We start from the raw sequence: 24,620 nt of genomic DNA on the forward strand, positions 1-24,620 counted from the left end.
TGCCACTCTGACCTCTCTCTTTCAGCCGGGGCTGGGGGCTGTGCCTGGATGACCCCCCTGCCCGGGAAGTGCTGGACTACCCCTTGGTGCCCCCGGGTGTCCTCTACGACGTGGGCCACCAGTGCCGGCTGCAGGAAAAGCAGGTACCCATGTGTGCCCAGTCACGTGCTGGAGCAGCTCCAGGGTGGGTTGGAGAGCCAGGGTCCTCTCAGCTGGAAATGCTGACTGCTTCTCCTGGTGGTGGGATGTTAATGAGCTGTTCGGTTCCTCCGTTAGCACCTGTATGGGTGTCTCTGTTAGCATCTGTACCGGTGTCCCCGTTAGCATCTGTACAGCTGTGCTGGGCTGGGGGTGATGCCACTCTGACCTCTCTCTTTCAGCCGGGGCTGGGGGCTGTGCCTGGATGACCCCCCTGCCCGGGAAGTGCTGGACTACCCCTTGGTGCCCCCGGGTGTCCTCTACGACGTGGGCCACCAGTGCCGGCTGCAGTACGGCCCCTACTCCACCTTCTGTGATGACATGGATGTAAGCCAGGGTCCTCCCCGACATGAGCTGGGGGGTTGGTCTCTTCTCCCGAGGAACAGGCCATGGGACAAGAGGAAATGGCCTCAAGTTGCCCCAGGGGAGGTTTAAGATGGGCATTAGGACAAATTTCTTCACTGAAAGGGTTGTGAAGCCTTGGCAGAGGCTGCCCAGGGCAGTGGTGGAGTCCCCATCCCTGGAGATGTTTCTAAGATGGGCAGACGTGGTGCTGAGGGACACGGGTCAGGGGTGGGTTTGGCAGTGCTGGGTTGGTGGTTGGACTCCATGGTCTGAAAGGTCCTTTCCAACCCAGACGATTCTATGACTCTACCAGGGGCTCATGTGGCTCTGAAGGGCTCTCTGCGGGGTGGGGGGCTTTGCACGGGGTGATCCTCTCCCTGGGAGTTAAACGTGTGCCGGTGGGTTTGGCCGGTGCCGTAACCATGTCCTGTGCTTTCTGCAGAGCGTCTGCAACACGCTGTGGTGCACGGTGGGGAACACCTGCCACTCCAAGCTGGATGCTGCTGTCGATGGCACGGCCTGCGGGGAGAACAAGGTAATGGGGAGAAGGTGGTAACGGGGAGCAGTGCCCACCATGGCTGCTGAGGCTCCTCGTCCTGCTCAGGGGAATTCCCCAGAGAATTCCTCTCCCTGCTCTGGGGCATGGAGGGGCTGGCAATCCCGAGGGGCCACCATCTGTCAGCAGCCAGCTCTGGTCACCCTTGCATGGGTGACGTACCAGAACAGGGTTTTCCTGCTCAAGGTCGCATAAGACTATTACAGAGTTATAAAAATACCTGTGGACGGACATCCCCCCTTGCTTGGTTTTTGGTCCCAGGTACCGGAGATGATCCCCATGAAACCTCTGTGTCCGTGGCGATGCCTTGCTGACCTTCCCTCTGGGCTGGGACCCAGCTGTGGACCCTCTTGCTGAGGGCTCCCGGGGAGGGTTGGGTATGTTGCCTGGGACAAATCCTCAAACAGCCCAACATCTCCGAGTTTCCCATTGCGTGGAGATGCTCTGACAGCGCCCAGCTCACCTCCGTGTGAGCAAAGCATGGATTTTCACGGGACAACACGGGTACTGGGCTTCAGTGCTCCCGTCGGCTGGGCTCTCTGACTCAACATCAATTATTGCATCCTTAAACTTTGTTTTTCTCTTCTTGTGGCCTCTCCCTTTGCAGTGGTGCTTCAATGGCGAGTGCGTGCCCGTGGGCTACCGTCCCGAGGCGATCACCGGCGGCTGGAGCTCCTGGAGCTCCTGGGCATCCTGCTCTCGCAGCTGCGGCGCGGGCGTGCAGAGCGCCGAGAGGCAGTGCAGCAGCCCCACGTAAGTGAGCCCTCCCCTGTCCCAGAGCTCCCCCAGACCCCATTTAGAGGAGAGGAGTCCTCTGCTCCATAAAGCCCTGGACCATCATCTGGCCACCGTGGTCCTGCCCCTGTCTGCGTTGCATGGCCAAGCTGTGCCCGTCACACAGTCATCGGTGTGATCACTGTGCTACTGAAACACTCCGGGGATTCATTTCATGGGTCATTATTCATTTCTCTGGGCAGTGAGTGCCTCTGGAGGGGAAGGGTTTGCTCCGTCACCCTCCAGGAATGAGTTGTTCCATTCCGTGCGGGCAGAGAGTGGATGCAGTAGGACTCAAACAGCAAAAGCTCTATACCTGTAGTTGGAAAACACATCCAGTGTCCTTTCATGACAGAAAAGAAAAATTAGATGTTCTTTGAGCCTGATTCGGAGTCACTTTGAAAAATCCTGCTGCTGTTTATCCCCCTGTCGCTTTTCATGAACAATTTCTGATCTGTGCCTGGCCGGAGGCTGCCTCCCCCAGCCTGCCAGTGCCGCAGCCAGCACTGGCTCCCACCTGGAAGAGGCCAGGAACTGCTGGAGGAGCAGCCTTGTCCATCCATGATTTCTGGGCTGACCCATCTGCTCCCAACGTGTCCCCTCTGTCACCAGATCGCTGCTGCATTGGATGCAGCCAGAATCCCCAGTTTGCCCAGGTGTCAGAGCGCCCGGGGTCTGGGAGGGAAAAGGGCTTTGTGAGCAATTTACTGGTGGCCGCTGCTTTTCAGTTGGCGTGAGGAGCTCTGGAAGCTCAGGAGCAGGGTCTCTGATGAGCCCAGATGTGCTCTCTGCCCAGCTTCTTCCTCGGGCACGTTTTTTTCCGCACGTGCTATTGAGCTGTTTGAAGAAGTGCTGCGTAATCTGGGGCCCGGGTCAAGAGCTGGGTTTGTGTGTGACACGAGCTGTGTGGCAGAAGTGCAGTTGTAGTTTATGGCGTGTCTCAAACACAGCTGTGGGCAGGCAGGAGAGCGAGGGCTGGAAAAGCAGGAGAATTTCCCTGGGCAGCTGTTTGCTTTGGCCGCTGTAGGTAAATCTTCAGCTTTGCCTTTTGGCTGGAGTGAACAAATGTGAGCGCTGGGCAGTCCTCCTCCCGCAGGCATTTCCTCAGGGCAGGGTATGTAAACACAACCCAAAAATAATAATTAACTTTATTCTCGTCCACAAAGTGTGCCCAGACTTAAATCATCAGGGGAAAAGTAATTTTCATGAGGTTGTAAGGACACGGGCCATGGCGAGTGCTGTGCCCAAAGGCAGAGGCAAGCGTCAGGAGATGGTGGCAATATTTTGAGGGTCTGTTGGCATCTGAGAAAAAACTATTGTTGCTTTTAGAGTCCCTCTTGCTTTAAAAAGTCCAACGGCAGCTTTGCCTTTCCCTTGGGCAGTAGAGGATCAGAGTCAGCAGCTCCTCCTGCCTGACCTGGCTCGTGGGAGCACTGGCATCTCTCGGCCACGGTACCCGGGATGATGAGGGAGATGTTTTACCCCCGGGGAAGGGTACCCAGCTGCAGGTGCAGGAGCTGGGAGGGCTTTGGACATGAACACTGCTGGTGACACCTGGCTTTAACAACTGCTTGTATAGCATGGTACACCAGACCTATAAAATTGGCCATATTTCAAACATTAAGGAGAGACTGTTAAGAGGGACAAGATCTGAGATGTAGCTAACCTGGCTTGAGAGCCACCACTCAGCAGATGCTGCCTTTGGTCCATGTCTCACCCTGCATGGTCCCGTAGCACAGCCCGGCAGCCGCAGCAGCAGCAGGGAGCTGGTCCAGGAGGGACTTGGAGAAGAAGGACGTGAGCCATGGTTTCCACATGTTTCAAAAGCTTGCTCTGTGGAGTGGGGCTGTTTCTGGGGTGGATGTTGGGTTCACAGCCAGCTGCCTTCCACGGACACTGTGGGAGAGGGATGTGTGGGTTGTAACTGGGAGAGCTCCCCATTGGCTCCAGGTGGACTCAGGATTGACCCAACTTCAGGAGATGAAACCTTAGCAGCAGGTACAAACTCACCCTCCCTTAGCTGGGAATGGAAAGGGAGTTTCCCCTTGTGTGTGGTCTGCCTTTATCTGATAGGGCAGAGGGTAACGGGTTTAAACTGAAAGAGGGGAGATTTAGGTTAGATACATGGAAGAGGTTTTTTACAATGAGGATGGTGAGACACTGGCCCAGGTTGCCCAGAGAAGCTGTGGATGCTCCTGACGAGGACCAGGAAGATGTCCCTGGCAGGGGGGTTGGCCTGGGTGATCTTTAAGGTTCCTTTGGACCCAAACCCTTCCATGATTCTCTGATTTTTGCCTTTTCCTCCCACAAACAGGCCAAAGTACGGGGGCAGGTACTGCCTGGGGGAGCGGAAGCGGTTCCGGATTTGCAACATCAGGCCGTGTCCCCCCGACAAGCCCTCCTTCCGCCAGGTCCAGTGCAGCCAGTTCAACCCCATGCTCTACAAAGGGAAGCTCTACAAGTGGACGCCAGTGCCCAACAACAGTGAGTCGAGGGCAAAGCCCACTGCCAGGTCTCTGCCCCCAGCCCCAACAGAAACCCCGAAACCCCGTCTTGCCGACAGCTTGATCTTGCTGTTCGCATCTGTAAGATTTGCCTTGCAGCGTGTTCGTGCCATATTTGAAGTTATGGCTGGGCTCACAGGGTTAATTTGTGTTTTGGGAGGTGGTTCGGTGGCCCCCAGCTGCTGGGGTTTAGTTTCTGCCTGTTGGGTCCCCCAGTTAACCCCTGCGAGCTGCACTGCCGGCCGGAGGACGAGTACTTCGCAGAGAAGCTGCGGGACGCCGTCATCGACGGGACGCCGTGCTACGAGATGAACACCAGCCGCGACGTGTGCATCAACGGCATCTGCAAGGTGGGTCCTGCACCGGGGAGGGAGCCCAAGGAACCCCAACCTGTGCTCGGGGAAATGCAGGTGGGCACCGTCCCCCATCCCTTAGGTGAGCCCTGTCCCCCCTCCCGCACACACCAACAGGCTGAGGTTGCTCGTTTTGTCACTCACCGCTCAGAAACCTTTCCTTTTTTCCATGTGGGACGGCTGTAATTTGGCTTCTGCTTCAGGGAAATAGAGCACAAACCCAGGGGAAAAAAAAAGAAAGAAGAGTTTCAGTTGAAAATAATCCTGGGATGTGAAAGGGAGCGTAGAGAGGATGCCCAGCCTGGAGCTGGCAGCCATGGGTCTGACCTGCTGTGATGGAGGTGCCTCCCCGGTTTGGCAGCATCTCCCAGCGCTGGGATTCACTCTTCCTTTTGGGTTGCTATTTTAATTTCTTGGAAGCTCTCCCCAGAAGAGCTGTGATGTGTGGCAGCGTCGCTCTGGCTGCTGGCCCGGGAGGGCATTTCCCAGTGCAGGAGGCACGGGGATCTGGTGGAGATGGCAGGGTGGGTGCTGGGAGTCGTCTGGGAGATGCTGGTGTGACTGGGGAGGCTTTGCTGAGCTGTGCCCTGCGTCCCCCCGGGGCCTTCGCTGGCAGCGAGACAGCCCCTTCAGTCACACCTTCCCTTTCCCTCGGGCAGCGAGCCCCATGTTTAGGAATAAACACACACGTGGCATTGGGTTTCGTGAGATGGGTGAAATCAGGAGATGGGTGGGAGTCGGAGCTGCCATGGTCTGCAGGGCAGATTCCTACCATGGGACCTACAGAAGCCACGCTGCAGCAAAGCCGGTGGCCCTGTGTCACCTGCCCTAGTGTTAGATAAAGATACTCTGAAAGGCTTTTTGGAAAAACACAGTTTTTTGGAAGGAAAAAAAAAAAAAAGACACTTTGGACGGCACAAAGAGCAGCAGGAAATAGGGAAAATAATCAGCCAACGAGTTTCCTTGCAGCCTCTTATATCAAAACCATTCGTGGAAACTTCCCCCTCTCCCTGGCCGTGCTGTGGGCAGGGGCCCAGCGGTGACTGGAGGCTTTGAGAAGGTCCTGTTTCCTCCTGGAACGGGCTGTAAGTTACTGCAGAAGCCGTGATGTGCCGGTGCAGAGGCTGGAGGGGGAGCGCAGGGGTCATGGCTTTCACTTGGTGTGTAGGATGGTGCAATCCAGCGGGTGACAGCACCTTCACCCAGAGCTCACTGCACTCTGAATCCCCATCACCGCTGAGCCTGTGACACCAGAGTTAAACCTGGCCCACGATGGGCTGTGGCAGAAGCTAAACCAGTGCTGTTTCTGCAGTACGTGTGTGCCAGCAGCCCCTGGGCACCTCCTCGGGCAGCAAAGGCTCCAGGCAAAGGACCCAGCAGGTCCCTCTGGGGTCTTGGCTGTGGTTTTTAGGGTGCAAAAATCACAGGGAGTCTCTCGCTCTGCGCAGGTTGAGCGCTTTGGCACGAGGTGGGGAGAGCTTCAGCACAACATAAAAAGTTTTCAGGAAGTGTTTTTGGAACAGGACTAGCAGGGCCGAGGACCAAGGGGCTTTCCCAGCCCATAACGTGTGCCAGCAGGCTCTGCTGCCCAGGGATTCGGGTTGGAAAAGGTGAAAATGAGGTGTGGGTTGTGCTCCTCACCGCGTACGAGCAGGACGGCAGGACCACAAGGATGTGTTAGAGAAACCCGTATGGCAGCCAAGGTGTCTGTACGAGCCCATCCTGCAGAACGACTCCAGCTCGCCCCATTCTCCCATCCATGTTCCTTATTTCCCACCGTTTAGGACCGTCGCGTCTCTCCCTCGTTCCTGCCGCGCCGGTGGCCGCTGGCGTGGTGCGAGGCCGGGGCGGGCAGGGGCTGATGGGGCTGCCTTGCAGAACGTGGGCTGCGACTACGAGATCGACTCCAACGCGGTGGAGGACCGGTGCGGCGTCTGCCACGGGGACGGCTCCACCTGCCACACCGTCAAGAAGACCTTCGAGGACAGCGAGGGGCTGGGTAAGGGCCAGGACAAGAGGAAATGGGCACAAACTTGAATAGAAGATGTTCCATCTCAACATGAGGAGGAACTTCTTCCGTGTGAGGCTGTCAGAGCCCTGGAATAGGCTGCCCAGGGAGGTGGTGGAGTCTCCTTCTCTGGAGACATTCAAACCCCACCTGGACACATTCCTGTGGGACCTGCTCTGGCCGGGGGTTGGACTGGATGGTCTCCAGAGGTCCCTTCCATCCCCATGGGATTCTGTGAGGGTCCACTCCACGCTCATTTGCAGTGTGGTTTTTAATCACGACTTGTTGATTTGGGTGGGATAAGACCCGAGGGACAGCATGGGGACACGTGGCTTTGCCGTCCACTGCTTACTCCTCATAAGACAAGCATCCCCTTGCTGCTTTTTGCGTCTAAAAGCCTGAAAACCAATCTGTGTGTGCTGGAGCCAGTCTGGAGAGGGTTAAGGGGACTTTGTGGGTTGACAGGGATACGTTGGAAGTGTGGTAAACGCTTTGCCAGCACCCACACGGGAAGCGTCTTGCTCAGCGATGGGCTCAGCGCGAGGTGGGGTTTGGTGCCCGCTGGTGCCTTCCAGAGCTGTAAGGATGGGCACGATGCTGGCACCCGAGGGACACTGGCACCCACCCGAGGGCATGGGTCGTCTCTGCCCCATCTTAGACTCCACCAAGACCAATGCTCGGTTCCATCCCCAGGTTACGTTGATATTGGGATCATCCCTGTGGGAGCACGGGAGATCCGCATTGAAGAAGTGGCAGAAGCTGGGAATTTTCTGGCGCTGCGGAGCGAGGACCCGGAGAAGTATTTCCTGAATGGGGGCTGGACCATCCAGTGGAATGGGGACTACAGGGTGGCGGGGACCACCTTCACCTACAAGAGGACGGGGAACTGGGAGAACCTCACCTCCCCGGGGCCCACCGTGGAGCCCGTGTGGATCCAGGTATGGTCCGGGATCTGCTGGCGGCTGGGGTGTGTGATGGGGAGGATGGAGGGGGCAGAGACATCCGATCTCCTGCCTTCCCAGGCGGGTTGCATGGCTGCCCCATGGCTGCCCCATGGCTGCCACAAACTTATGGGAAGCCCTTTCTTGAATTCACACTGTGAGCGGGGCGCTGGGCTCGCCTGCGCCAAGGGCTGTGCTGATGGGAGTGCTGGCACCCCCAGCTCCTGCAAATCACTTTCTGGGATTCGTAACCTAATTACAAACCTTTTGACAAGAATGTTTCAATAGTCATGAAGAGGTTTTGGAAAGATGCCCCTGCTCCGGCCAAAGCTCCAAGAACAACAAAGCTCTGGCAGTCGTGGGAGCACTTGGGCTCAGGAAAACACAGGTCAGCTCCCGGCCATTGCCCAGCGCCGGTGCAGGAGGTGCTTTGGGCAGGGTGTGTGTCAACCACGGGAGCTGTCTCTTGCCTGTCAGAGCAGTGGGAGCCCCTTCCAAGCGGGGAGCAATTAATGACGTCCCTTCAGGAGCGTGTCACCATCAGCCATCACTGGTGGTTGTTGCCAGCGGCTCCCTCCTGTTGGCCCCCAGCCCCTTCGTCCGCTGCAGGAGAGGGGGGGTCACGCCGGGGTGGTGCCCAGGACAGGTCAGTGGCAGGTTGGAGGTGCAAATGGGGACCAGCCAGCACCTTGAGCCAAGAAGTGCTGCGGTGCTTGCCCGGGGAGGCTGCTGGAGCGGTCACAGCTCTCTGGGACACGCAGAGGAGAGGAGATTCGATTCCTCCTTTGCGGGGCTGGGCTCTGGCTGCTGCCCCCTTCCCTTCCTTCTGCTGCCGTCCCAAAGGATGGTCAGAGCCTCCTTCACTGTAACAGCCCTCGCTGAGGGCTCGGGAGGGATGGGGAGAGGCAGAGGTGGCTCAGCGTCCTCCTGACCAGCGGGAGGGTTGTTCCTGCCCCATGGGCTGCAGAGCCCGGGCTGGGCTGGGGCTGGTGGTGGCCCCTGTAAAACCTCCTCCCCAGCTCCTACTGGGGACAGGGACAGGGAAGAGGACATCTGGCCCTTTACTCTGCTGAACCTTGAGAAGGTCCTCGGATGGGGCTGCATTTGGCAGTGGGACTGGGTGGGATTAACAGGGGAATCCTTCCAGGCTCTTCATCAGGGGAGATGTGAAAACAAATTCCTGGTGGTTCTTATGCTCTCAGTGTTATTTTTTATCATTACCTGACATTTCCACAAGCCCAGTGCTCTGAGCAGGGGCAGCTCCTCTGCCCCTACACTACTGTGGCTATTTGCTAACCCCGTTTCCAAAAGGATTTGCTGCTGGGGTACAGGTAACGCAGCCCTGGCGCGGAGCTGGATGGAGAATGGCACCTTTCTGGCCATGCTGGGCAGGTTGTTGTCTCCTGAAGAGAGTGGAAGAGCCAGCCCCGGCTGCTCTGCTGTCACCTCCCTGACCACCCGTGTGTCCCCACAGCTGCTGTTCCAGGAGACCAACCCGGGCGTGCGGTACCAGTACACCATCCAGCGCCCGGCCGACAGCGAGAACGAGATCCAGCAGGCAGAGTTCCTCTGGCGCTTCGGCTCCTGGACCACCTGCACCGCCACCTGCGGCACCGGTGAGGGGGGCTCCCGGGGCACCCCGGGGCTCGGCCACAGGCAGTGGGGCAGCAGAGCGGGCAGAGCATCCCCGGGCCGCGGGGATAACTGAGAAATTCCTGGGTCTTTGGTTTCAGGAGATCTTGGAGGGGGGTAAAGTGACATCTGCTGAGGTCAGCACTCCACGGTGCCCCCACCGTGCTCGCCCGATGGACCCCGTGCTTTATCAGTGCTTTGCCCCTGGCTGGGTGTCCTGTTACTGTGCGGGGCGTCAGGGTGACGGAGACAAAAGAGCTTTAGGGAAATCCAGGGAGTTTCAAAGGGCCGGTTCCCGCCTGGCTGGGCCTCTCTGTGGGGAGATGGTTTCCAGGGTTTTATGGAGAGCACACGGGAGGGTGCTGTGGGGCAGAGCCCTGGGATCCCATGGTGTCAGACACTTGCCCTCCTGCCCCTTTGTGCCACCAGCTGGGGGTCCTGGGGCAGCCTTTGGGGCAGCCCATGGAGGGGAACACTGCGAGGGGGGAGGCTGGGACCAGCCAGCGCTTCCTCGAGAGCGGCTGCCACTGAAAGGAAGGGAACTCGAGGACAGTCATGTTTTCTAGGCAGCACAAAGTGCCGGGAGATGTTTCCTGCCTGTTCTGGGAGCTGGCCGGGGATCCCTGCGGGAGCAGGAGGGCTGGTGCTGCCGCAGGAGCTGGGGGGTGTTTTACAGACACTTTTGCTCAGAGCTCTGCAGCGTGGGTTTGCGTGGACCCTGCAGTGTTGAGGAGGACGGGAGCTGAGGGCACTTGCTTTTGTTCAAAACCAGCTTGTTTTGCAAGGTTTGAGCACTTGACTTCCAGAATAGAAGAGAAAGGGGAGCGAATTGGGCAGGAGGCGGGTGAGGATGCTCACCCTGTCCAGCCCCAGGCGAGCAGCCGGAGGAGGGCTGAGCCCCTCTCCCTGGGCTGGATGATGGTGGGAGCTGAGAGGTGGGTTTGGGAGAGCTCGGGCTGAGCCTTTTCTGTGGGGACCAGCCCCAGGACCCCATTCCCACCATCCCCATGAGCTCCCGAGCACTCGAGCCAGAGCACGGCTCAGCAGCTCCAGCAGGCTCCTGTCAGTCTCAGCTGATGGCAGGGTTAGTACTTCCAGCGCTCCCAAGTCATGGGTCAAGTACGTGTTGCAAAAAGGAGGACAAAAGCGGGCAGCGAGGCAGCGTGTGGGGGATGAGGTCATCCAGAAAAATGTCCCGTGAGCGCTGCAGACGGGGGCAGGGGGCTTCGGCGGGTCATTTATCCATCAGCTGCAGCTGCCAAAAAAGAGCTGGGCTGCTGTCAGTTGTGTTCCCTTCGGACACAGCTTCCTGAAAGCCTCCGTGTGTGTGTGTATGTACATGCACACACATGCTCCGACGGCTGGATGTGGCTCTGGATGGTGCTGCCCCCACGGGCTGCAGCATCTCCAGGGTTCACCATCCTAGGCTCTGGATGGTGCTCCCCCCATGGGCTGCAGCATCTCCAGGGTTCACCATCCTGTGCTCCTCCTTGGCAGCTTCAGACGTGGTGTATCCTGCACCTCAGCTCCAGAGGCATTTCACACCTGACTGGACCAGTGTTGCTCCCTTCCATCCATCCATCTATCCAGTCCCAGGTGTCCCTGTCCCAGGGTCATTTCCAGCCCAGTTGAGCTCCGTAGGTCTCATCATAGAGGTGTCAGATTGATTCCAGGTGTCCAGCTCTGCTTTTCCCACACTGGAAACACAGGTGCTGTTGGGTTTCATGAGGGCATCGGTACCTCAGCAGAAGTGGGCTCTCACCTTCCAGTTTTGGTGGTAGTTTTGTTTTCTTTCCCCTGTTTTTTGGTGGCTCAAACTTACCTTAGGGCCTTCTCTCACCCGCTGGTGGAGGATGCTTGGTGGTTTGGTTTGATGTTTGTCTCAAGCCAGTCCCTTGTGCCCGCTGGTGGAGGATGCTCGGTGGTTTGGTTCGATGTTTGTCTCAAGCCAGTCCCTTGCCCGTGTCCCCAGGGGTGCAGCGGCAGATCGTGCACTGCGTGGAGAAGCTGGCGGGCATCGTGGAGGAGCGGTTCTGCGATGCCCTCACCCGCCCCGACGACCAGCAGAGGACGTGCAACGAGGAGCCCTGCCCAGCAAGGTTTTGCAAAGCTTTAATCTCCAAACCTGCCCCAAGGGATGACCGGGGTTGGGGGCACCTCGGTCACTGCCATGCCCTGATTGCACCAGGATGTGCACAGCAATTTGCACCCCTGGTTTTGCAGCTCTCCTTTCCCTCACGCTTGAGAATGGGGTCCCGGACCCTTTGTTGGTCCATGGGAGCAAGTACCTGTGGTTGCCCAACGGCCACAATGTGTTGCTTCTCTGCAGACCATGAGCCACACGAGAAGGCACCATCCTGGCAGGGCTGGGAGCCCCTCTCTGCCTCTGGGGAACCATCCCCACACTACAAGGGGGCTCCTCTGTCCCTGACCCTCATCTCGGGCTGAAACACAAGCCGCGGTTGGGATCCAAACTCCCCCGTGACCCCAGGCCCCACTGATCATTACAGGCTGCTGAAGGCCACGTGCATCTTCTGTCCACCTCCTGGGCTAAAGCCCACCACCCCACAGCGCTCAGCGTGTGGGGCACAGCGTGTAGCTGAGGTGTTTCCCTTCCATGTTTCCCCAGGTGGTGGGTTGGCGAGTGGCAGAAGTGCTCGGCCACCTGCGGCCGGTCAGGGCTGATGAAGAGGACGGTGCTCTGCATCCAGAGCGTGGGGCTGGACGAGCAGAGGGCCCTGCAGCACGCAGACTGCCAGCACCTCTCCAAGCCAGAGGCCACCGCACCCTGTCACCGGGAGGTCCCCTGTCCCTCCGAGTGGGCCGTGGGGAACTGGTCTGAGGTGAGGAGAGTCAGGGAGGTCCCGCAAAGCTGGTGGGAGCTGGAGACAAAGTGCCCGCAGGATGTCCTCAGCCTGCCCAAGAGCCACATGTGTGCTCCTCCTTATGGGAAAAAATCAGGGATGTTTTTCTGTGGGCTCAGGTGGAAGACCAGCTCCCACGGATGGGAACCATGTGGCACGGGGAGGTCTTGGAGGGAGGAAGGAGCACCGAGCTGTTGGACTCTGCCCCATCCTCTCTGAGGGATGCTCCGTGCTTGATTGCAAGGAGGGCAGAAACAAGGGGGTTTTAAACCCTTCAGTGTATTTTCCAGCACCACAAACCTTCCCCGTTTTATTTTTGGCAGAAGCCTTAAAGATAATTCTTGCCAGCTGAGGCAGGTGTTAGGGCAAGCCCCAGGCATGTGTGTGCTGGCTGGTGGGCATCTGCTTCCCAGGGGGGCAGAGGCAGAGACCCCCTCGGCAAAGCTCCCAGGGAGCGGGGGAGCCATCACAAATTTTCCAGCAATTTTTTTAAAGAGAAGGAGAGATAAAAAAAAAACAAAGCTCATATATAAAATGCTGTGGTCTGTGGGCACCCTCTGTAGCCTTTATTTATTTTTGTATTTCTGTGGATCAGCTTAACCGCAGGTTGAGGGTTTTAACCGGAAAATTATATCTCCTAATTTAAGCAGCGGTTTCAGAAAGTGTTCAGTGTGAAGACAAGTATTGAGAGAGAAATGAGAGAGCCTGGGAACTGAGATTGTTGCTAAGAAACAAATGGAATAAAAATGCGAACAGAAAATTTGAAGGCTAAATGAGAGCTATCTAGAACTATTTTTCTAGGGGCCCACAAAAGCCACAATTGCCAGGCTGAGAGAGCAGACTGCAGCAGTTCAAAGGAAAAACCCCGTGTTGCCCGTGGGTCTGTGCTGTGCACGGAGCCAGCACAAGCCACCACAGTCCTTCTCTGGGGTGTTGACATCGAGGGAGCTGTGAGCCCAGGAAAAATGTGCTCGAGGTTTTGAGTTGTCTGTAATTTTTCTGTCCTCCTTTCACTCAAATGAGAGCCTTCTTTCTTCTCCGTTCCCACCACCACCGATAAGTCGAGAAATTTGAGGAGCTCAGAAGCTTCCCAGAACCATGGTTCATTTGTCCAGTGCTAATAATGGGGGTTGTTGCTTTTCCTGTGCCTGCAGACCCTCGGGGAGGGCAGCACGTACGTCTGTCGGCACTGGCAGCCCGTGGAGCCCAAGGGGTTATTTGCAGTGGTGTAGCCCAACACTTGGACTTAGTGCCTTCAGAAGGACCCTAAAGCAGTGCCCAGCTCTATGGACTTCCTAAAGAAGTTACCGGTGTGTTCAGAAGTGTTATTTGTTGTCCATTAATAGGTGAGGGTTGGCGTGCGGGAGTGTCTCTCTCCTGCAGAGCCTGTCCCACCTGCCGTGGTGCCTCCTGCAGCAGTGTCCCTGACACTGAACCCTCCTCGAGCTCTGGCTGCTCCCCCGTGAGGCTCCTGTAACAGAAATGATTTCTTGTCTGGGTCCCAGGGGCTTTCCCTGTAGCCGAGCCTTGGCAGACAGATCCCCTCCTTCCCCCTGCAAGAGCTGCCATACCTGGGCTTTATCTCCTGGATGGAGCTGGAGGCATTTGCTGAGAACTTCTGGCTTGAGGCACACGCTGTGGGAGTTGACCTCTGTTTTCCCCGATTTGGCAGTGCCATCCCAGCAGGGAGAAGTCACTTGCCTGCCCGCCTCCCGCAGATGTTGGTGTGTAGTATCAGCATCTCCTCCAGACAAGCCTCTGCCTGGCAGGAGATGTCCCACAGGGTGGGCACCCACCCAGGACCTCACCAGAACCAGAGCAGGGAGTGGGGCAAGTCCCCACCGGGCACCTGGCCCTTGCAAGGACTAAGCAAAGACAGGAAAGGCTCAAAATCCAGGAGTAAATATTGTGTGAGGAGCACATCACCCATCCAGCCCAGCCCAGCAGCTCTGCTTCTTCCACCTCACCCTCTTCATTTCCAGGCGCTGGTGGCCGTGCACCAGCCCCTCCCCTCACCCCTCCGTTTCCATCCCCATAGCAGCGATTTCAGCAGAAATCCCCTCCCGGGGCTCTGTTTGCCTCCTGACTGTTTGTTCTTGTTGGCTGGGTTGTAGAAGGCGCTTTGATGTACGTGACTAATGCTCTGTGCATCTGTCACCCCAAACCGCGGTGGCCTGTGGCTGGTGCAGCCCACATGTCATCTCAGTAGCGCCAGCATTTACTTATGCAGCAGAAAATTTTGCCGTCCTTCTTTCCAGCTTGTGGTTTTCCTTTATAGTGAGCAATCTCAAAGAGCCCATTATGGTGGAGGAGGGGATGTCCTCAACAAAGCTGCTCATTGACCTTTGCTTTTTCCCTACCAGGACAACACCCATGTTATTATGCCCTGCTTCAAAAATTTCTCTTCTAGAAGAAGAGATGCAATCCATGGCGATAGGTCGTAAAACAGACCCATGAGGTCATCTTGCCCAATGGCCGTCTCCTGGGAATATTGTTTCTGGCTGGAGAGCAGGTCAAGGATCACCCTGAGCAGGGTACCCTGCAATACCGACCCTGTGCTGGGACGGTCTCCAACAGGGAGACAGCCCTGGAGGTAGATTTGGCCGGTAATAACCCTGCTTACCAGTGTGACCAGTAGCCCCTGCTCCTGGGACCCCGTGCCACAGCTGGGACTGGCACAGGAGACCCCCAGGTGGGTGGTGGGAGCATGGCAGAGTGACGTGGAGCATCTTCTCCCTGTGCCCAAAGCATCACGGCACCCAGCACCCGCTTCAGTATCTGGGAGGAGGGCACCGTCGATAGGAATGGGTTGTGGCACCTCTGCCAGCCCCTTTCCTGCTCCTCCTGCTGCTCCCCCCATCACCCGTGCTCCCATCCCTCACGTTTGCCCCTCTCCTCCTTTCCCAGTGCTCTGCCACGTGTGGAAATGGGACACAGAGGCGCCCTGTTCACTGCAGCAACAGCACTGGAGCCGCCTGTGACCCCGCAGAGAGACCCAGCTCGGAAACTATTTGCTCCCTGCCACAGTGCCAGGAGGAATTAGACAGCGCCAACATGGACTGGTCCGGCAGCGGGTCCTCCAGCAGAGAGATATTCAATGAAATCCATTACATCCCCAGCAACCACATTACTAAATTTAACCCCTTAATTCCAAATATTCCGGAGTCCAATGATGTCAATCTCATCACTGAGGAGGACTTCTCAGACAGGAAAGGAAATGTCTTTGTTGACGATTTTTACTATGATTATAATTTTATCAACTTCCATGAGGATCTGTCTTACTATCCCTTCACGGAGAAGGAGACGAAAGGCGAGGAGCCTAAGCCAGAGCTGAGCCCCAACGATGTGGAGGGGTCCCAGGAGGTGCCCGCTGATGACCTGGACACTGTCAAGCCGGGAGGAGAAGCAAGTGAGGACCATCTGGTGACCAGCAAAGCAAACACTTCTGCTCCTGTGCACGGTGAAGGAGAGATGGAGCCTCCTGGAGAAGATTTAGCCGTGAATGACCTCCTGAGCGTGGTCCCTGAGGATGCGGGGACAGCCGCTCCCAAATATGCCATCCCTGACTTCATGGGTGAGGAAGAGGATGCAATGCTTGTGCCCCACTCCGACAACCACCTGCCCACCCAGAGCAGCGTGAGTTGGGGCTCTGCAAACAGCCAGGACCACCCACCCCTGGCCGGACCCTGGGGAGCCATGCCCACGAGGACCGGTCCAGGCCAGGATGCTCCAGCCCATGGCCTCGCTCCTTGGGCTCCTTACCCAACTGATCCCTCCCCACGGCAGCCTTCTGGCCAGGACAACGATGGCACAGAGCCCTCCAACAGCCTGGCAGAGCCGGGGAGCAGCAGCGAGGGGCGTACGAGCACAGAGGGGCCGGGTGATGCCAACAGTGAGGAGCATGATGTGACCAGCTCTGCAGGGAGAGGTCATGAAGACCCGAAGGAAATGGGTCTTGTCATCACCAGTGATGGCAAAGGTGCTGCCCCCAGGGCCACAGAGCAGGAAGGGTGGGCAGAAATGCCAGAAGGGATGGCAGGCACGCACAAGCAAGCCCACGGGACAGAGAGGGCAGATCTTCCCTTCCCCACCCCACAGGGACCGTGGTGGGAGATGGGTCGGAGTGCTGGCAGCACCCAGCCCGCTGTCAGACCCTATCCCACGGGTGCTGACAGGGGTCCTGAGGGGCAGGCAGGGCACCAGCCAGAGGTCTACGCCCCCACCTCCCTCACCTCAGCCCCCTTGGTGGCCACTACAGCCTTCCCAGCAGCGGTATCCTTGTCCCCAGCCGTGCCCAGGCTGGCCACCCAGCTCACCTCCAACGGCCTCACCCACCAAGATGCCCTGGCACCAGCCATGCCCACCGCCCCAGCTCACAGCCCTCCCGTGCACCCAATGGAAGCATCCTCCTCTGAATTCCCCCCGGCGTGGTGGGCCGTGGGGGTGTCCCACCACCCAGAGCCAGCATCACCCCCTGCCCAGCAGACCTCCCGCTGGCCCCCGATCAGCAGCACCGAGCCAGGGGAGAGCTGGCCCTGGGCAACCCCAGGGACATTTGCTTTCGGTGATGGGGAGCAGGAGTTATCCCAGCCCACCCCCGCTGCCCCACCGCTCCAGGAGAAGGAGGAAAGGGAGGAGGAGGAGGCTTTGCTTCCACCATCGACCACCACGGCAGCCTCTGTGATGCCCAGCTGGGAGGTCGGGAACTGGAGTGAGGTATGTGTTAGTCCCATTCAAAGCATGATGTGGGCAGTATGGACGTGAGACTTGTCCCTCTGGGCTGGTCTCTGGGGCATTTCTTGTCAGGGAGGGACCGGGGCGGGTGGTGGGCAAGCACAGAGCCCCCACACTGGGGCTGAGCACCCAGGGAGACCCCCTGACACAGGAACAAGCTCCCGCCATCGTATAGGAGAGAGCATCTTAAAATATGCCATGAAAAAGCACAATTTGAAATGTCAAGTGTGAGGCACAGCAAGGCTGCAAATTAGCAAAGGGAAGGGCTGCGCTGAGTGCGGGTGAGTGGGAGATTATCAGCAATTATCAGCTCTCGCCTTGCTGCCTGGCTGTCCCCAGGCTGCTCTCTGGGTAGCGTTTGCAGTGACAGACAAATGGCTGCAGCAATTCACCATAATGGGCTTTTATCAGAAAGCACAAAAATAACAAGCCTTTGGTGTCCAGGAGCACCGGAGACGGGCGCTGGGGGAGCCTTTTAAGAAGGGCTGCACAAAGGACCCAGTAATGGTCAGGACAAAGCTTAATATCAGCAAAAATGCAGTCCCAGATGTGGGTTTTATAAAAGGGCATTGAACACGGCTGGAGCCGGGGTGTTGGAGGGGGCTCTGCTGAGGGATGGGGCTGGTGGCAGCGCTGGGACAGAGGTGCCTGGGTGTAAAACCCTGCAAAGGCATTCAAGATGGAAATGCTGCTCCAAAATAAATCAGATCAGTCTGGGCAGCGAGGTGTGGATCCCAAGGAGGAGGTGGAGGCACTTCCTTTCAGGTGGAGAAAAATCTTTATGGGAGCTCTTAACACAGAGAGTGAGGGACGGGCAGTGCTTGTGAAAGAAGGGCATGAAACAGAGCTTTATGAGGCAGCAGTCAGATGGTTCAAGCCATTAGTGCTAATTAATAGAGACCTAGCAACAAGAAAAGCTAAAGCCACCCCCTAGCTGCAGAGATCCCTGGTTTCCTACCGAGATGTGGGTGGCCGTGGCCAGGACGCTGGCACAGGGTGATGCCATCGCTGCTGGGACCCGGGGTCATGGCCTGAGAATCCTCCAGGAAGGAGAGAAAGGACAGTCCCAGCCAGACCAGAAACGACTGAAAAAGGCTATGGAGGAGGGTTTTTGTCCAGGGACAGGACAAGAGGAAACGGGCACAAACTTGAATATAAGAAGTTCCACCTAAACATGAGGAGGAACTTCTTTCCTGTGAGGCTGGCAGAGCCCTGGCAGAGGCTGCCCAGAGAGGTGGTGTCTCTGGAGACATTCAAACCCCCTGGGCACGTTCCTGCGGGACCTGCTCTGGCAGCAGTTGGACTGGATGGGGTTGGAAGGGGCCTCTGGAGACCATTTCATTCTGTGATTCTGTTCTCCTCCTCCTTCCCCCAAAGTCATTCCGTGATTCTGTTCTCCTCCTCCTTCCCCCAAACCGAGGGCTGCGTGATGTGGGACTGGTCAGAGAGGAGCCTCTTGCTGGTGGGGTTCTCCATGGGGCTGGGTCCAGGCAGTGATGGGCACAGCCTCGGGGAGAGCTCCTCTCTCCGCATCACCCTCCACTGGCCTCAGTTTTACTGGCATCCCTAGGGAGGGGGTGATGAGTCCCAGAGACCTTTCTGCTGTCCCGCTGGGCTCGGTCCGGGGGCACGGGGGGCAGTGTCTGTGCCTGCTGTGTTGCAGTGCTCGGCCACCTGCGGCGTGGGCGCGATCTGGAGGAGCGTGCGCTGCAGCAGCGGCAGCGACGAGGGCTGCGCCGCCGCCAACAGACCCGTCCCGGCGCGGAGGTGTTCCCTCAGACCCTGCTCCTCCTGGCGTGTGGGCAACTGGAGTAAGGTAACGGGGACACGCAGCCCAAAAAACCCACGGGGGAAAAAAAAAATCCCCGTGTCTGGAGCGGGACCCGCTCCCGGGGTGTGCTCGTGCCCCATGGCTCACGGAGGCGGAGGGTGGAGACTGGTATTTGCCACGGGGTTTAAACCACGCCATCCCACAATAATCTGTCCATTTTTCCTGCTCTTGGGCTGGTTAAAAAAGGCAGGAATTTGCAGAGAGCTAAATGAAGAGGGGTTTGAAAGTCTCTGGAAAACATTCTCACCAGCCTGCCCAAGGCAGCAGTATGTGCTTTGGGCTGGGCGAATCCAGCAGGTTCGGGGCTGGGTGGGCACCGTCTCTTGGCTCGGCAGATGGGGGGGTCATCAGTCGTAAGGAAAGACTTTGTTGGGGTTACAACTGGAAGCCAGTTGCTTTCGGAGGGACGGCAGTGACAGATTCAGAGCCCTACGGACCTTTTCTCTAGCTTGGGCTCAGAAGGAGGTGAGGAGAGGTTCTGTATGCAACTCAATCCAACCCAAGGCAGAGCGTGTCCCTGGGGTCTCCTTCCTTTGCCGGAGTCATTCCCCTGCTCTGGCCCCTGCCACCCTTCCCTGGCCTGATGCTCCTCTCATTCCCCAGTGCTCCAGGAGCTGTGGTGGGGGGACGAAGGTCCGGGACGTGCACTGCATCGACACCAGAGACCAGAGGCTCCTGCGGCCCTTCCACTGCCAGGCTGTCCTCTACAAACCACCAGCACAGCTCCCCTGCCAGAGCACGCCGTGCCTGGACTGGTACACGTCCTCCTGGAGAGAGGTAGGAGCTGCTGGGGTGGGGGGCTGCCTGTGGGGGGGCAGCGCTGGACCCCCGAGCATCACAGCGGGGCTTCGCTCCTGCCTGGGGAAATGCAGCTGGTGTGTCCATGGTGGGGTATTTCACACCCACAGTTACTTTTCCTCTCTCTCCCTGGAAGCACATTTGGCCAAACGCTTGGCGTTTGCTTGCCCAGAGCGAATGCTCCGTAGCAGGGCAAGTGCGCGGCAGCACCCAGCGACGTGCTTTGCTTGAACAAATCACAGCCAGCAGGGAGGCAGCGGGCTCTGCCTGCCCCTCTCCCCACATCTGCAGGATTTCAGGCGATGCTGGCAGTGGGTCTGCAGCATCCTCCTGCCTCTGGGACCCTCCCAGCCGGTGCTGGGCACCAGGGAGGCAGCACCCACTGAGCGCAGGGCTAAAGTGAGCTCTCTGCCTGGGAAGCAGGTTTTGCCTGCACTTATGTATTTGTAGGGTGGGTTTGCAGCGTATTTTCTTAAAACACCGATGCACGGAGCATGTCTGCCTTTCTCTCCCATGGCTGGCCTCCCCTTTCCATGGCTGGCTTCCCCACTCCGTGGCTTGTGTCCCGGCAGTGCTCGGAGTCCTGCGGCGGCGGGGAGCAGGAGCGGCTGGTGACGTGCCCGGAGCTGGGCCGCTGCGAGGAGACCTTACGGCCCAACACCACCCGGCCCTGCAACACCCACCCCTGCACCACCTGGGTGGTGGGCTCCTGGGGAGAGGTGAGTGGGAGCCCACCACTCCTCCCCACGGGGCTTCGGCTCCAAGTGCAGCAAATGGGGTGGGGGAAGCCACTCGGGGGGCTACTGCAATACAAACCTCCCGGGGTCTTATCGGAGGCTTAAAAGAAGGCTGAGGGGGGGACCTTGTTGCTCTCTCCAACTCCCTGAAAGGAGGGTGTAGAGAGGTGGGGGTCGGTCTCTCCTCCCGAGTCACAGGCAACAGGACGAGAGGAAACGGCCTCAAGTTGCACCAGGGGAGGTTCAGGTTGGATATTAGGAAAAATGTTTACACTGAAGGGGTTATTAAGCCTTGGAATGGGCTGCCCAGGGAAGTGGTTGAGGCACCAGCCCTGGAGGTGTTCAGAAGATGGGTTGATGTGGTGCTGGGGGACACGATTTAGTGATGGGTTTTTCTTTTTTTTTTTGGTCAGAGTTAGGTTGATGGTTGGACTAGATGATCTTGAAGGTCCATTCCAACCTAGATGATTCTATGACTCTATGATCTGGTGCTGCTGATGCAGCACGGGGTTGGGGGGCAGCAGTGTGGGGTGTGGGGATGGGACCCCCCAGGGGCTGACAGGGCTGCCCCACTCCCACAGTGCACGGCTCCCTGCGGCGGGGGCATCCAGCGGCGCCAGGTCAAGTGCATCAACACCAAGACAGGGCTGGCCGAGGAGGACAGCAGCCTCTGTGACCATGAGCCCTGGCCCGAGAGCACCCAGAAGTGCAACCCACAGGACTGCGAGAGCTCCGAGTCAGGTAAGTGACTGTCCCAAAAGCTGAACATCATCTCTTCAGTGTGGCTGTGCTCCCCAAGAGCCTGCGTGCGCTGTTTGGGCTAAATGCTGCCTGTTGAGGACATGGCAATAATGGTGGAGATTGGTGTGAAAACCACCCAGGCCCTCAGTTAAGGAATACTGCTTGGCGAGCAAGTGGCTTCTCCATCATCAGTTTTATGAAGGAGCAATGCATTGTCCTCCATCACTGTCCTCTGCTGTGGTTGGAGACACTTTTCCACTGTGCAGTGCCAGTGAGTCCATCACCGTCCTGTGCCGTGGTTGGAGATGCTTTTCCACCACAGAGCACCAGTGAGTCCATCACTATCCTGTGCCGTGGTTGGAGATGCTTTTCCACCATAGAGCACCAGTGAGTCCATCACCATCCTCTGCTGTGGTTGGAGATGCTTTTCCACCATGCAGCACCAGTGAGGGCTGATCCAGCAGCACCCAGTTAGGACATCAGGTGTGCCCAGTTTTTATGCTCACTGTGGGTCGTGCAGCAAGGTGATGAGGAACAGCACAGTGTCACTTGACGTGCCATGTGCTGGGGAGGTTTCAATGGCTCCGCGTTGGTGGGCGCAGGGTGGGCATGCTGTGTGCTGGCCGGGTGGTCCACCCGGGCTCCTGGAAGCCGCACTGTGAAATGATGTAAAGGCCGTGTAAGAACACGACCCGTTTCATGGTCCAGTAACCGGAGATGTTTTTTCTAGCCAAGTTTAGACTCATTCTTTATTTTTCTTCTCCCCCCTTTTCACTCCCTGGGTCCCCCCGGACAGTCTGGAGGAGGGCGCCAGCAATAACTGGCTGTGCTGACAGACGAGCCACACTCCATTAATTTCCCCGGGGCAGCCCATGCCCTGCGCTTTCCCCCCTGGCCAGTGGTGTGACACCATCCTGCTGCTGGGGGGGGACCCCAGGAAGGGACAGGGGATGGGGGGCCAGGCGTGGGGAACATGACGTGTGTGGTGCTGGTGTGCCGCCAAACTGGGAGCTGGTGCCGCCAAACTGGGAGCTGGTGGCGGCTGCATCAAGGGGAGCGATGGGGGAGGAAGGAAAACCAGTCAGCCCACTAAAAAGCAATGTACCCCTGGGAAGATGAGAGGGGGTGTTTTATACACGAGTTGTGTAAGGCTGGCTTGGCTAATGGATAATTAAGTGGGAATGTTATAACCGCCTGTGAATACCCAGAGCATTCAGCTCCCAAGGGGCCGAGCGGGGTTTGTTTGGGGCAGGGTTTGGGCCGGGATGTGCCTGTCAGAGCCAGCAGCATCACCCAGGGAAAGGGACCACTGCCACCTGCCCGAGTGACCACGCCGGGGGTGGCATCGGGCACAGGGACCTGCTCCAGAAGCAACGTGTAATTCAGAAAAAGGGAAACCAAAAGGAAATACCAAGCGATTCGCCTCTCTGACCGCCAAAAAGCGGTTTAGTGATAACAGTCCTGGATACAAACCTCTTGAAACAAACCAGGGTGCACCAGGAGAAAGTCAGATAAAAGACCGGTTCTCCCACGTCCCTGGGTATGTCCGAGCTCGTGCTCCAGTGAGTCAGTCCCCTTTTATCCTGAGCCCTGTCTGCCAGCATCACTTGGCTTCTCCTCCCGTCGCCACTTGGAGAGATACGTCCCACGGCACCGGGAAGTTCCCCGTAAGCCAGAAACCTGTGGGCTGCAGGGGTTAACAGCACTGAAAAGGAAAAGCCATATAATGAGGGGGTTAGATGGCATTGATAGCAGCATGTTAATCATTAATCGACCTTATCTTTTTAATGTGTCTGGGCAAAAAGGGGAAAAAAGACCTTATCTTTTTAATGTGTCTGGGCAAAAAGGGGAAAAAAAAGAAAGCTTTTTGTCTGCTCGGAAAGAAACATTATATGCTCAGGAGGTTTACTGCAGAAGGGAAGAGCAGGAGCCTGCCCCGTGGGCTGCCCCACACCTCCCTGCAGGTCCCACTCTGCAGCCGGGGACACCCGTCCTCATCCTTCCAGCTGTTTGTATTTGTCCTGGATCTGGCCACCTTCCTCCTAAAACCTGTTCTGGGGAGGGCAGAAGCGCTGGCTTTGGTTAACTGGGATTTGGAGACTGTGACTGCTGGCTGTTGGGATGCTTTTAGCATCCCTACTTTTTGGGGGTTGTGACCCCTCCTGCATTTGTAAGTCTGTTGGGCAGTTCGACACTCAGGAGGTAATTAGTCAGCCTTGGTCAAGAGCTGATGTGCAGTTCTGGCTATTTTTGTCAAGGGAAAATTTCCGAGCCAGGCTCGGTGATGAGAGCCGTGGATCTGCACGGTGTGGCCAAGGTTGTACCAGAATAACCACTTAGATGTGTAGGAAGGACACAAATAAATGTTAAAATCCTGGATTAAAAATGACATAAATGCTCTGGCTGTAGCCCAGCGCAGGAAACGCCTCTTGGAAATACAAACATTTCCTGCCAAACCATGAAGAGGAACAAAACTTTCACAAGGCAGGAAATCACAGATGTGTAAATCCACAGGCAGAGGCTCCCAGAAAAGGCAGGAACGTAAACTCCGGCCCTTTCCTGTGTTTTAAAGGGTCGTTACTGCACAAGATTGATGCGGACTGGGGTGATTCATGTGTTTATGGTAGAAGCAGAAGGAGCCTCTCTCTCCTCCAAGGTGAAGTGCTACCACAAAACCCTGCATTTGTCTTTGTGAGCACTCGTGTTCTCGCTGGACACAGGAATGCGAATAACCCCGCTAGAGTTGAAATGTTAAAGCCATTATTGGATGAATTTTTAACGGAGGTGGAACAGATCAAACATAAACAAACATCTTACTGGCAATCAGCTCTCTTCAATTAGAGGAGGTCGGAATTAATTAGAACCAGAATCCCATTCTGTTGCCAGGTTATAAATTAATTGATGATTACACAGGGGTTTTTTTTTAAATATGCCTGTCGTTTTACAGCTGTGTCCAGCTGTGAGCGGGGACGATAAGGTTGGCCATGTCCTTAGGTGGCTCTTGGGAAGCATCGGAGCCCGTCGAGCACCCGGATGCCTCCGTGCGATGCCCCAGCAGGGCTGGGGGTGTTTATCTTGCTCCGTGCTAAGACGAGGAGCTCAAACAAACACGACTCCAGTGTGGGAAAGTCTTCACGGGAGCTGAGAACCATTGCTCGCCCCCATGCTATGGGCACCTGGGAAAGCCCTGCAGGTCCTTGCTGGCGTCCAGGGGAAGGAGGGGGACATGGCTGTCCTCCTGACAGCACGGGCTGGGCGACAGGAGCAGGAACAGATTTACTGGACCTCGGGCAGGGCTGGGGAGATAAGAGCAGGCTCTGGCTGGGGAAAGCCTGTTGCTGTCTGACTTCCACCCATGCCCTAGCTCCAAGCTCGAGCTCTCACACCCACATCAGCCACTCCTGTTACTGGATCTTCTCTTCTAACTCAGAACGCTGGAAAAAAACCCTCACAGCATGTTTATTTCTGCCTTTAAGTATTACACTTTGGTTTATGGCCACCTTGGGAAGGGGCTGAGCAGCAGATCCCGTCTGAGAGCTCGGATCTGCTGGCTGGCGCTGATTTATCCAGCAGGTCAAACAGTTTTAAAACACAACAGCAGTGA

At 57.1% G+C, this 24,620-nt stretch overlaps 1 protein-coding gene across 1 annotated transcript in view; it reads left to right on the top strand.

Moving 5' to 3' along the window:
- Positions 1-24,620, top strand: part of ADAMTS7 (ADAM metallopeptidase with thrombospondin type 1 motif 7) — a 45,428-nt gene that overhangs the window by 14,182 nt on the left and 6,626 nt on the right. Inside the window, exons 9-23 of the mRNA XM_014952687.1 lie at positions 381-525; positions 986-1,078; positions 1,707-1,852; positions 4,188-4,357; positions 4,594-4,727; positions 6,609-6,729; positions 7,432-7,676; positions 9,154-9,295; positions 11,284-11,410; positions 11,941-12,154; positions 15,083-16,891; positions 18,573-18,725; positions 19,344-19,517; positions 20,111-20,257; positions 20,857-21,016. Coding sequence (XP_014808173.1) covers positions 381-525; positions 986-1,078; positions 1,707-1,852; positions 4,188-4,357; positions 4,594-4,727; positions 6,609-6,729; positions 7,432-7,676; positions 9,154-9,295; positions 11,284-11,410; positions 11,941-12,154; positions 15,083-16,891; positions 18,573-18,725; positions 19,344-19,517; positions 20,111-20,257; positions 20,857-21,016 — 3,980 coding nt within the window. The remainder of the gene's footprint in view (positions 1-380; positions 526-985; positions 1,079-1,706; positions 1,853-4,187; positions 4,358-4,593; positions 4,728-6,608; positions 6,730-7,431; positions 7,677-9,153; positions 9,296-11,283; positions 11,411-11,940; positions 12,155-15,082; positions 16,892-18,572; positions 18,726-19,343; positions 19,518-20,110; positions 20,258-20,856; positions 21,017-24,620) is intronic.

Source organism: Calidris pugnax, unplaced genomic scaffold, assembly GCF_001431845.1.
Source record: "Calidris pugnax isolate Ruff unplaced genomic scaffold, ASM143184v1 scaffold187, whole genome shotgun sequence".
Taxonomy (NCBI): Eukaryota; Metazoa; Chordata; class Aves; order Charadriiformes; family Scolopacidae; genus Calidris; species Calidris pugnax.